Consider the following 13,752-nt stretch of genomic DNA (forward strand, 5'->3'; position numbering starts at 1 on the left):
GATGATGATAATGGCAGTGACAGCGATGATGGCGATGAAGACGACGATGATGACGATAATGATGATGACGACGACGACGACGACGACGATGATGATGGCGGTGATAATGATGATGATTGCGAGAGACCTGACTGCGGCACCTTAATACTTGCCTCTTGTAAAAGATAACATCTAAATATATCCCGTTACGTTAATTTTCATGTTCGAACGGAATGTATTAAGTCACCCTTATTTAGGGCCTATAGCAGCCAGCCATTGATTTTCTATCGGCATGGTACCACGCAAAAAGATTAATTTTATCTTATGCTTCAGAAATCTGGGCAACAGAAATTACAAGTACTAATAATTGCCTTGAAGGTCTGTGTATGTCTTATTACAGATTTATCTTGGGAGTGAGTAAACGTACTCCACTTGAAGGGATAAGAGCAGAATTGGGCAGATTTCCATTAAAGATCAATCTCTATATGTCTGTCATTAAATATTGGTGTAGGTTAAATAGTTTACCAGGAAATCATATTCTGAAAGAGGCACTTCAAGAAAACATAGATATAAATTCTCCTTGGGCAAATTTTACTCTTTGTAATTTGGGAAGTTACAATCATATGAATGTCTTCAACTCCTTAAGAGTGACATCATATGCCAAGTTAAACAAGAAATTAAAAAGGAAGATATCAAGCGAGTATTTGAATTCTTGGAGAGAGAATATGTCAAACGATACAAGAAAAAATGGAGGTGGTAATAAATTGCGTACATATAGAACTTTCAAGACCGGATTTTATTTTGAAAAATACTTAAATAATTTGTCAAATTTTACTCTTCGCAGAGCTTTATCGAAATTTAGATTGAGTGATCATAGTTTAAATATTGAATTGGGTAGGAAAAGTAAGCCAAAATTGCCTTTGAAAGATAGACTTTGTCTCAGATGTGATAGCAATGAAATAGATGATGAGTTTCATTTATTATTCTCATGTAAAAAGTTTATCACTGAACGAGTTTTATAGTTACAGGAAAGTGGAATAGATTGCTCCACTTTTTCCGGTGTCACACAAAAAGAAACGGCCCTTAAAAGGGTTATGGAGTATAATTTTCTAGATCTTGCTATATTCTTGAAGAATACTGATTTGTGCTGACCCTCCAGTAGCCTTCCCACTGTTAAACAGTTTGCTTATTGTACAACTTGGATACTTAATTTGAAAAGTTTGTTGTCCTCTCGAAAGTGTTCAGTTTTGTACTTTGTCCAATTTTGGAGTGTACCATACCACACTCTCTGCTAGTGTGAGTTGAGTATAATAAAGATTATAAGATTATAAGATTATAAAAAAGAGTGCTCTGCCAAACTTGTTTCGTGCAACTGAAGTACCATAGGTAAACATTGCCGACATATTCAAATTTTAGTGACCGGGTAACTTAAAGATTCCTTATAAGCAGAAACAGTCTGAATCTGATAGTGATTTATTATGCAGATACCAGGGCTACTATCACCATGATAACACAATCCTTAACACGGAAACTCTGTAGATTATTGTCACTGGAAATGAAATTGAGGATTTGATTGACGATGCATGGTGAATAGCATACTATATGCACGGTTACGATTTTAGCGTCAATATGCATATATGGCAATGCATGTTATTCTTATAGGCAAGAAAAATATCTCTGTCTGTCCGTCTGTCTTTCTGTCTGTTTGTCTGTCTATCTGTTTGTCTGCCTGTATGTACATGTATGCACGTCAAGAAGGTACCTTGCACAAACTCTATGCAAATTTTAATCATTTTATGGGATATGTATCATTTTCTATTTTTAAGAATATTTTTCTCATTTTTTGTCAAAAATATTATTCAGAACTGCTTGTCTATGAGGCTTGAAATTTGATACAGATGTTACTTGCAATGACCTGGTGTGAATTTGTTCAAATTGTTATGAAATCTAAATGTAGCATTTTAAGGCTATTTTGTTATGTTTGACCAAAAATCATATTTAAAAAATACTCATCCGGCAGCTTTGATATGACCTGGTTGAGATGTGAGCAAATTGGTGAATTCTGCAGTGTAGTAAATTTAAGGCTATTTTTGTGACATTCGGTCAAACAAATCATATTTTTCAAACTACTCATCTGACAACTTCGAACTTTGGCATACAGTCTCTTGGGATAACCAAGTTCAGGTGTCTTCGAATTGTGATGAAATCTAGAAGTTTGCATTTTTAAGAATATTTCTGCCATTTTTGGTCAAAAAATAATACTATTCAAAATTACTCTGTTATCAGAAGCCTTTACAATTTTTATGCAAGTCCTTATAGAGATGACATGATTTAGACCGTGGATATGTGTAGGTTTTTTATGAAAGCTGCAATGTGTATAAAGACTCATATATGACCACCAACTTTAAATTTTGGAATTTTATCCATTTTGCACGCATTTTTAAACGTGTGTTGTTAACGATATGGAAATGGCAGTGTCATTGACGCGGCTTTTTATGTCGCCGTGGTCGAGACCGAGACCCGCGAGAAGTGCGCATGACTGTTAAAAGAGAGCATTCCTCAGCAATATATTGAAGCTATTATTGCTTTTCCCTCACTGAATAGTGATGGATATTTCACCACGTGTTTACTTGACTACATGTCTGAGGATGTATGGATAGAATAATAAACAAATGAGTAAATAAATATACATAAATAGACAAATACACAAAAAAACCAAATAAATAAATAAATAAATAAATGAATAATAAATGAATAAATAAATAAATAAATATCAACTTACTCATTTCACAGCCGATTTCATCCGAGTTATCGAAGCAGTGGTCCTTGTTGTCACAAACAAGTGATTCATCAATGCATCGTGTGTTCAAACATTTGAAGAAATTTACGCCTTCGTGTTGTGGACACTCGCCTCTGTAGGGGTCTGGTCATAAGAAATGAAACACGATAATGTTTGTTTAATGCAGAGGTAGGTTACACTTATCAATCAATATTCTTTGACCAGGAGGGAAGGAAGGAAGGAAGGAAGGAAGGAAGGAAGGATGGATGGAGAGATGGATGTCTGTAGGTAGGAGGGTAGGTAGGTACGTATATATGTATGACGTAGCATTGTATGTATGTATGTATGTATGTATGTATGTATGTATGTATGTTACGTACCTACGTACGTACGTACGTACGTATGTATGTATGTATGTATGTATGTATGTATGTATGTATGTATGTATGTATGTATCTTTGTATGTATCTTTGTATCTATGTATCTATGTATTTATGTAGGAATGTATGCGAATGTACACGCATTCATACAGACCGACAGGGACAGAACAAGATAAGAGATGACAACGTCAGTGCCAACATTGAGAGAAACATGTACACGCACATCGGATAGCTAGTGCTAATATCCAATAAAACTGACAGCAAGTTTAATTTTTTTTATTGTTGAACATGAACGCAAAGAAGGTGTCACTGTTAATCCTTACCCACGTTTACATAGTCGACATACGTGGCAATAAGCATATCTTGTTCAGCTATCCTACAGGTGAGACGGATATACATGGCATTGCTACGTGAATCGTATACACTGCCCGGATCCCGCCGAAAATCGCCGATATTGAGTGAGGCGATAGTTCGAGAGACAGACGTTACGCCGTCCAGTATGTACAAAGCATTGTGACTGTCATCTGCATCTGAAATGATGAAAAGGAGGACCGTTCTAATATCGTGGAATATACTTGAAGTATTGGAAAACCAGACTCAAAAGATATGATGCAGGCTTGAGTGAGTCTCCTTACAAGCGTAAGGACATACCAGAAGCAGTTATGCCTATGCCTCATTCGGCAGTTATAGAACGTTGGAGGAACTTTCTTTGACGGAATGTGTTCATTAAAATTGACGAAGAATCCTATAGGGGTGAATTCTTTTGACTGACACATGATGCTTCCTCTAGTATTGCACTCTCATGCGGGAAAGTGATCCGAATCAAATTTAGTTCCTCATTATCGGAGCAAGAGTAACACCACACACAAACGATTCGTGGACACTTTTTTCTTCAGTATTGAAATTTTACAATAGAATCTGTTTGAACATGGAGATATACATATTGTTGGTTTGTTTGAAGTATTTTTGTTTATGATAAAACATGGCGAGTGCGAGCTTTCAAGCGCCGCTGCCAGGCAACAAGACTGACGACATCACCCTAGTCGGTTTTGTAAGAATGTCATGCCTTATTTTTTGCTCGGTTTTGTGTTGCTTAGCAGACAGAAAAGATCGATATTCCGAACAGGTCTATTCATCAATGTGTCTGAGTAAATTATAATACTGCAGAGGTTGGTTGACGTCTCTCAGTAATGGAAAAGTATACATCCTTGCGCATGCTTCTACGGTAGAGGTGTCGTCTCTACAATGCCTTTTTCGCATCGCTTTGCGATTAACATGTTTTATAAAATGTTTGTCAACACTTCAACTCATGACACATGGCGGTTTGCGATATCGTCAACACAACAACTCGGATAGTTGTGTTGGACTGTTGTGTTGCCCGCTTACTTTTCATAAAAAGGCGAAGACAAACGTGAGCCATAAGCCTAAAATTAAACCATTTGTTTGAATCTTGACTTATTTTATGGAAATCTTTACAAACGCAGTTACATGAGCTATTGTACATACATACATACATACATACATACATACATACATACATACATACATACATACATACATACATACATACATACATACATATTCCCCTTTGAAATAATTTATTCGTGAACAAAATGTACGGTTGACCAAATTATGTAAAATTTACTTACATTCCAATGTCAAATTATCAATTCGGAGGGACACTTTCGAGCCTTTCGGTCCAACAACAATCCAAGTAATGTCAACGTGATTACCACGTGTTCCATACGTGCCGATAAATGCCAAACAGCCGGCAGTATCTTGTTTTATGTCACTTTCAACTACAACAAACAGAAAAACAAAATCAATGTTCACCGCACAATACATGAAACGTCGACAAATATTGACGTCATCTCCAATGTGAACGTATAAGGAAAAAATCCCGAAGTAGTAAAGCACCGCTAAGCTGATTTTTTCCAATTTTATTTGTTGAAACTATTCTGAGTGGAAAATATTGCTTTAAAGGCTGTTCAATCTTGAAGTAGTCTGTCTGTCTGTCTGTCTGTCTGTCTGTCTGTCTGTCTGTCTGTCTGTCTGTCTGTCTGTCTGCATGCATGCATGCATGTATATGCATGCATGTGTGTATGTATGCATGTATGTATGTATGTATGTATGTATGTATGTATGTATGTATGTATGTATGTATGTATGTATGTGTGTATCTGTCTATCTTGCTATGAATCTTTCTGTATGTATCTACGTTAACTTACATGTTAATATTTTAGAAATTTGCTATTTAAATATATACGTGTATGTTTTTGTTTGACAGAGTACACACCTAATGGTCTGTCTGGCCAAATATGAGAGTTGTCAAAATTGACACTCAACCTGAATCCCGCCGCCTTAGCTTCATTACCCAATGCCATGAATCGAAAGACGATCGTATCGCTGAAAGATTTCATGGCGGGGGGTCTTCCATTGCCACAAAACTGTAACGTGTGGCCAGTGCTGTCTTCGAACTGCAAATTAAAAAGAAATCACAAGGCGCTGATTCCATAAGTGTGTAAGGCTTGTAACGTTGAGCTTCAGTCATCTTCAAATCGCGTTTCCTCTTCTTTTTTTCTTAATTTTTACTATGACGTACATGTCACTTTCACATGCATCGACTTCAAAACTTTGAAATTTTGTAGCGTTTCATATACAAAAGAAACCGTTGAATCCAATTTCTAAGTCTAAGATTACTGGGGGAAATGGGGATATTGTGACTCGTTTACGTTTGCCTTTCTAATATTATGTTTTTTTTTTCTCCTTGTCACGCTGAAATGACAAACATGATCACAAGGTGTTCATCATATCTGGTTACTACCGTGGAAACTATGAAATAATCCTTCGATCCTCAGAGGGTTGGCGTTGTAGCATGAGTGTACACTATAGGAGTCCAGGTGTCTGGGATATCAGTTTTCTTTCAGCGCATAAAGCTTTCCGTAAGTACCTATATGATGACCAGGTTACCTCACTACAGTTTCATCAAACCGTGCTACACACATAACCTGTGCAAAACCGAATTAAATTTAACGAGTGCTGAGTGGTGTGGGTCGTACTTAAATGTGTGTCTCTGGATTAAAAAAGACTGCTGTGCCACGCAACTGTGTCATAAACGGCTTTCCCTGTGAAGAATGGTTCTCCAAAGTTTATAAATCTCTGTACCGGTTATGAACTCTAATTTGTTCAGTGGGAGTACAGTAAATCATGAAGTAAACAAGTTTCGACGACTCGGACTTGGCGACACCGGAATTTCAAGCGCTGTTTGCAAATGTAGAGAGTATACACCGGTATCAGTGAAGATGTTTATTTCTTTCAAATGAAGGATTGTTTCACAAGACAGGTGTGATGTTAACAAAAACGAAACTGTGAAAATAAGCGAAAATGCGAAAGAGTGAAGGGTTGGCAAGTACTTACAACGATGCGATTTCCACACTCTCCGGGATCGTGCGAGAACGCCTCCAAGAGAAAGTCGGTGAAAACAAGTTTCAAGGCTCCCCCAGCCACGTTACGAATGAAATACGTACAATTGTACTCGCCATCCGGGAACGCTTCTGGAAAATTCGGCGATGTAAGGTTTTTCAACTCTGTATCGAGGCCATCTGATGGACCGTCTATCGATAAGTCACACCCAGAAACTGAATTTAAACAAGACGAGTATTCGCTTCAATTTTTTTTCTACAGAGAAAGTTGCATGTAAACTCGTGGAAAGTAATATTCGACAAGAATATCCTGCAATGAATGTACATACTATTAGTAGCCGAATTATTATCCAATCAAACTAGTTGAAAGGAGTGTTAACACATCAGACGTTCTGTAGAGTACAAAGCTGACGACTCTGTCTTTCATTTGTCAAGTTTGTTCTTCGGGTTTACAGAAAATATATGAAATTCTGTCTACATAAAATGGTGACTCTCTTAAGGGATAAGCAATCTTACGATGATTTAATTTGTTTGTGAAACTCTCGCCAACTAATATGTAAACAGCGTTGCAATACGTGAATATTGGGATCTCCACCGATAACCGAGACAACTTTCTTCGGAATATTTCTTGGGTAAGTATGAGAATTCTCTGTGGGGTTGGTATGCTTAGCCAGCAACTGAACTTTGTGTTGCAGTCAAATAGAACAGAAGTATGAGAAACTCACGTTGCCCGTTTTCATATCTGTACAGAAAATCGCCTCATATTGAATGGTGATTTCGTGCTCTACGGGGCTAGCGCGGACCAGTACCTCCACATTAATTAATCGTAAGAGACTTTGATCACAGATCCGTTACGGGGACAAGTACGCTATATGAGCTAATTCTGGAAGTTTTACCCATGAAACAGCAATGAAACGAACACGCCTCGCAATCCTAAAGCCTTATGGGATAGAAATTTTACCATTGGCCATGCACAGTTGCTGCACTAATTGGGTGGAGTATACTATACTGTCTGCCAATTTATTGAAATGGGACAGATGTTTTTCTGTTAATATGCACAAATATGAGATTAAAGTAAACATTTTGGATTGCTTGTTACTATGGTAGCGCCCCGCCTTTTATCCTCAGAGATGACTAGATCTAGTCACATCTCGCACGGGCAGTATGGTCAATACCGGTACAGCTATCAGTATGTCAAGTGTTTAGGTCAGGTGACAGTGTTCCTTTTCAAACTATCCAATGACTTGTCTGTAATACGAACATTGTTAGTCAATCAGTACTGACATTATAAAGTCCACTTTCAGAATTTTGGAGATTTCTATTTTGTCGAGTGTGGGTATACGTTACATTCACTCAGGAATACTTTGCCTACGAAGAAAAACCACTACAACATTAAATGGTCATTTCCAAACTACGTCGCTTCGGACAACTTTCGAAGAAGTCTCTCAAACATGCCATTCGACGTAAGGAATACGCTGTAAAGGATTTTGCCGTTTTCCAATTTCAAACTCTAAACAGCGTATAAATGGACATACTACGTTTTCATCAAAATCCATCAATGGGGCATGGTATTTTATGAACTCACTCATTTTCACAACGAACGAATTGTGCCAAGTGACTGCTTTAGTGTAAAGACTTTCTCGCCCCCGTAGCCGTGCTGATATGCATCGAGAGCGTAGGTGCTCACATTCTCCGTTTTAATTGCAAACGTTATGATTAATCCATCTCGTTTCTCTATGGGCAAAGCGATTACAAAATCATTACATTATAAGGGGCGACTGTTTATGTTGCATGGTCGCCGTTGTCGGAGCACAGTCAAGAATGAATCTATTAACAGTATAGTAGGATGTTGAAAATAAACTTCTTAATGTTACAGGAGTTGTAACTTTTGATAATGTTTTCAATAATTCTTTTCATTTTACAAGCGCATTTGCCTTTCCCTCTCTCTGAAATGTTTTGAAGTACGGTGTATTTATCTCGCAAAATCAATGCGCAGTGTACAAAACATGACCATACTCTTGGTGGCATATGAACTCTAAAACCGGACTAAAACTCAGTTGTCAAGCTGATCAAAAACATTCACATTTGCCATCGACGCGTACATTGCAGGCTACATCGATAAACTGAAAACTTTTTTCTTAACATTTTTCATTTTGGAGTAGTAAAAGAAACTGCATTTTATAAACAAAATAAATGTAGAACATACGTCAAAACTTACATCCATTGGAGCTGTAATCTGTTCATTTAGCGAGTATGGCACAGCTAGTTCCTAGCTTCTATTAATCGTTTATCGTACGTTGACTGAACAGTTAACAAAAACGCGCAACATACTTACCACCTTCTTTGGTGGTCTGTCTACTTTCAAATTACTGACAATGCTATCTTGGGTTTTTTCTGGTCCCTGTTTTCATTCTTAAAACGCTCTTGTACGCATTTGTATAGTTCGCTACCCTTTCAAAAATGCGTCTGACCAGTTTCTTGAACAACTGTCGCCCGATTGAAAGTATTTCACTCTATCTGGTTGAACCAAAAACAGTATACTTTCCCTGTCTGGCAATATCGAGAATATTTCTCCCAAACAACTGATAAACGTCTGAAGATTGCATAGAAATTCTGTCAACCGTTTGGCGGTCAATTTTATAAAAATGTTAACGTTCGCAGTCGAAAACCAGGACGCAGAGAAGTAGGGTTCAAGGAAGAGATTTAGTTCCGACCGTATTACTAAAAACAGAAGGAAAAAAACATATGGTCGAAATTAGAGAGACATTCGATAGATAAAACGTATCGATTACTGGTCTTTGATGAACTCTCGCAAGAATTTTCTCTAATGTACGATACGTGTAGATGTCCTAATGGAGCTACATCATTGAGAATACGGAACAGGCAGTCTCTGTCTCTTAATCGGAACTGATACAGCCGATCACAGACCCGGTAGAATTGGTTCATGCCGATAGCATCACTGCACGTTCTTAGTGGAGTTCTGTGAACTATTTGAAGATAGCTCTGATCGCTATCGGGATTAACTGTGTAAAGGACCAATGCGTGTAGGTGGAGTACGTGACAGCGACCTGAAGGAAATTAATTTTCCCTCATGAACACAAATAATCGAGATTAATATTTTTGGAGGAAGCTTTGAATTAAATAACGCCTATTTATCGATAACAGTCATTGTAAAGCGTTCGACTTGCTGATGAGGAGGAATAGATGATATTGTTCATCGAATGGACAGACCCAAAAGGAAACTTACTTATGAGTTGAGACTGACACCGGCAGTGGCATAGAAGAAACAGGAAAACAAGCAAGCTAGTGCAAACCCGCCGATGACACTCCATCAGTAGTCTTGCGGACAGCTACACCCGTGTTGCAGTTTCATACGCTTGCTTCACCTAAATGGGAGTGAAAAGACAAAAAAGCCTCACCGATAATTAAGCGCGTAAAACAATAACTTTTCAGCAATACTATCAGCTGTTGTCATAGCGTAGGATGGTTCGGTGACTTCTCCCGCTCGTTGTACCGGTCTCGCCATGTTACGCTAAATACGTAGATTCCATCGTAGTCAATTTGCTTCCGGAATAGTCAGGTCTAGATTACGTTTTTTTTATTTCGCGTGAATTTTACAGAAATTGACAGCCAACTATCAGCCCGATAAAGTCACTGAAACTGACAAAATGTCTGAATAAAGATTATACGATACAGATTTTGTTTGAGTCCTTCTCCACACTTCAACAATATTTTTTAAATATTCATCATTGTTTTCCTTACATATTTGAAGAATGTTCGCGTTCACATTGTTTATCTGAAACCGAATGTGATTAATAAATATCATTTAAATACCATAAAAAAATGCTTAAATTTTGAACTATTGAACCACTATTGAACCACTCTTTTTTGAGAGTGGGGATTTAGTCGAGCGGTTCTCTCTGTGGCCTCTCGGCTAGGCGACTGATGCCGTATGTTGTGGGTTCGAACCCGATTGAAAAAAAAGCCGTATTTGACGTATACGAATGAAATGTACCAGCCGTTCGTTGAATATGAAAGCAACATCCTCTCTAACAGATAAACCATCTTACGCCATAAAACGTGATTTTAGACCACCGGTCTCATTATCGATTTCCCAATTTTGAAAGAAGCCAACGTCAGGCTTTTGCCGAACGGAAAATTAAAAAATGTACCTTTTTGTGCTTCATTCGATAGACTTCGATAACAGCAGAGCTGAAAATGCACGCGTCCATATCAAAGGTAAAGAATTTTCAATGTACCAGCTGGAAACATGTACGTGAGAAGCATTAAACAGTAACTAATGGGGGATGACAGTTCATCATGTACATCACGCAGTGATCGCTGTTCCTTTAAATTCATAAGTTGGATGTTATAATTGTATCATCTGCTCGGCTGTCGTAAAAGGAAGAACTATTCTGACATTTTAAATTTAACTGTAGTATTTCAGTGTCACTTATATTGAGACCAAGTGTCGTGTTGACACGTTAAATAGACGAATCTCGGACTGCCATTGGTTGGATTTTTGGACATTGTGGTTAAATAAATCTAAGGCCTTCATGGAAGTAATATTCCTATTTAACGTCGGGCTGAAAGGTTTGCAATGACTTTTTTATCGTTCTAGTTTCCCATAGTTGTCGACGTTTTCGCTACCATAATCTGTAAATTCTTGTTGATAGCAGTCTGTAGATTTGTAAAATTTCGAGATATCATCACCTCTCCTCGAAAGTACCCCCTCCTTCACCACGACTTGTAATATCTCGTCTCATCATCGCAGCTGCTATCTAACTATTGAAAACCTTGCACACGAAATAATCCGAGCAATAATTTGTTGGCAGGGCAACGTTGTGCGGCAACAATGACAGCTACTGACGCGCAATGGGGAGCCTCTGGAAGGATGCAGAGGGTCAGGCTTCTGATCCAGGTGCTACCAGCGACATCCAATGTAAACGATATCGACTTGGTGGTTTAGAGTTCGTTGATAACATAGTGCAAATTGGTGCCCTACATCTCCGTCCCACCTAGCCGTACTAGACATTGGACATTGGCCTTAGCAGCTAATCCTGGCGTTATTGATGACTGTTAAATGAACAATCTCCCCGATTGAACTGATGAAGGTCAACCTTGCACTCTTTGTCTGTGGCAGTCTTAATGTGACATGCTCAATTTCCCAGATGGCTTGGCAAATTACTTAAACTTTACAAATCACGACGATACCATAGGCCTCATCAGATAACTCTTGCCGATGTAAAACAAGACGTGTCATCGATCAACAGCAAAGAAGGCACAAACTCGTGGACAAATCATACTTGCATGTGACAGCTATATACTTGAAAAGGTCGATTTTAAAAGTTTAAGACGCGTTGAAATAAGTTTTACGAGGAACTGCATTATTTCACCTTGAACCTATTAATATTTACCTCGTGGCTAAACGTTGCGCATCGCTAAATTGCCCACTGTTCATTAATAATTATGTACGAAATGGCATGTTCTGTGTATCTGATTGGAGTTCAACGTTGTTGTATCTGCGTTTTGAACCGACGGTGCAACGTACCGCCTATTTTTACTTTGAGTGAAGGACACAAAAAATCGATAAAAGTTTGTAGAAGTTCAAATCTAAACAGATATCTTTAAAGAGTCTGATCGAGAGACAGACTAATAAAGCAAATGGTGCTAGCCGTATCTGTCGCGCAACTGAAGGAGGCGAGGTCAAAGGTCGGTACCAGCCTAACTCTGACACAGGCAGATAACATATTTACAGTCTTGCAGTCCTGGGCTTAAATCTATTAGATTTGCCACTGTATAATGATCACCACGAAAAGGTTAGCTGGAAGAAGTTCAGTGGTACGTCTATTACAATTAAAACCTTTACCGGTGTTAAATAACGTCAGATCGTGAAAAGGTTTTGAGATATTCGAATTATCCGGCTTGTGTGGGGACACAAGCTCACAGGTGTAAACAGTTCCGTCCTCGCGTTCTTCACAAGCTTTCAAATGAGAATCGGGTCTCCGGCATCTAAATGTGGTAAAATAATGAAGCAATGTACTAAGGCATTTGGCAGCTTCAACATAATAAACTAGCTTTCATATGGGTCTAGCTGTCAGTAAGAGCTTATAACCAATCAATCATATTTGGCGACCTACAGAAGTCATAATTTATAAGTTCTAAGAGTGAGAAGGTGGGAACAAACAACCGAGGGCTTCAAGCAGTGTGTCACATTTTACGCTCGCCGTTCCCGAAGAGCTGATATATACCATACTGCATGTATAAAATCTATTTTCTACGAGGCGATCACGTAGAAATGGCGTATAGGTGACTCGTTCATCCGTATTTCTGTCGCCACAGCGGGACGGTTCAGGTCGGAAGCGGGGACGATCGGGAGATGCCCCGACCAGTGTTGAACACTGGAGTCAACGACAAAGCGGACTTACCTCTTACACGGTGTGTGGCGTCGAAGTAGCGTCGGTTTTGCCACACGTTGAACCTGTACCTCGGTTTGATTCAGGCTTCGAGATCGATGCTCCTCTCCTGATCAAGTTAATATTAGGCTTGTCCGATATTTTTGCTTAAAGTAACTGGGACGGGTGAGTAACCTTAATCTTTGTTTGCGTGATGTCATCATGTAATTGTCGTTAATAAAGTTAAACATTAGATCTTGTCTGTTGGTTGACGGATATAGGAAAGATACCACGGTACAAACTGTTTGTCACTCGTGCATATCACGAGCTGCCAGTTCCTCAATAATTTTTAACCGATTTAAGACAAGTACCAAATTTCGGCTCTCCTTTTCCCTTCTTTTTGTCTTCTCGACTACGTCTGAACCTCCCTCATCGCCACGTTTTAACTATTGCTACCTTTGCGCATGCAGCTGTCTGCGCTGTAGGGTTTTTTGTTTGTCATTCCTTCTCACTGTTGGTCAATCCGCTTGCATACCTGATTGTCTATATCTGTCTGTCTGTCTGTCTTTCTGTCTGTCTGTCTTATTTGTTTCCTCAATGTCAACTTATACCTGCATTTTCAATGTGTCTTGCCCGATGTCTCGATACATACCCTTCCTCCACCTCATCTACTCCCTCTCATTCTATCTGTCTGTCTGTCTGTCTGTCAGCCTGTCTGCCTGCCAAGCAGCCTGCCTTCGTCTCTCTGTCACTATTATTCTATCTCCTCGTGTCTCTGTATCTCTGTCTGCCTGTCT

General features: G+C 38.7%; 2 protein-coding genes across 4 annotated transcripts in view; one reads left to right on the forward strand and one right to left on the reverse strand.

Annotated features, from left to right (window-relative positions):
- The window catches only part of LOC139135965 (uncharacterized), a 21,874-nt gene extending 8,747 nt beyond the window's left edge, over positions 1–13,127 (reverse strand). The window contains exons 1-7 of the mRNA XM_070703757.1: positions 12,989–13,127; positions 9,808–9,946; positions 6,556–6,776; positions 5,435–5,615; positions 4,788–4,937; positions 3,462–3,668; positions 2,762–2,902 (exon numbers count right to left, since the gene is read on the reverse strand). Coding sequence (XP_070559858.1) covers positions 2,762–2,902; positions 3,462–3,668; positions 4,788–4,937; positions 5,435–5,615; positions 6,556–6,776; positions 9,808–9,892 — 985 coding nt within the window. The 5' untranslated portion in view covers positions 9,893–9,946; positions 12,989–13,127. The remainder of the gene's footprint in view (positions 1–2,761; positions 2,903–3,461; positions 3,669–4,787; positions 4,938–5,434; positions 5,616–6,555; positions 6,777–9,807; positions 9,947–12,988) is intronic.
- The window catches only part of LOC139135966 (delta-like protein C), a 52,033-nt gene continuing 51,306 nt past the window's right edge, over positions 13,026–13,752 (forward strand). For 2 of the 3 annotated variants that reach the window (XM_070703759.1, XM_070703764.1), the window contains exon 1: positions 13,026–13,141. The gene's annotated coding sequence lies outside the window, so the exon portion shown is untranslated. The remainder of the gene's footprint in view (positions 13,142–13,752) is intronic. The other variant, XM_070703761.1, reaches the window with a different exon arrangement.

This window comes from Ptychodera flava, chromosome 6 (genome assembly GCF_041260155.1).
Source record: "Ptychodera flava strain L36383 chromosome 6, AS_Pfla_20210202, whole genome shotgun sequence".
Taxonomy (NCBI): Eukaryota; Metazoa; Hemichordata; class Enteropneusta; family Ptychoderidae; genus Ptychodera; species Ptychodera flava.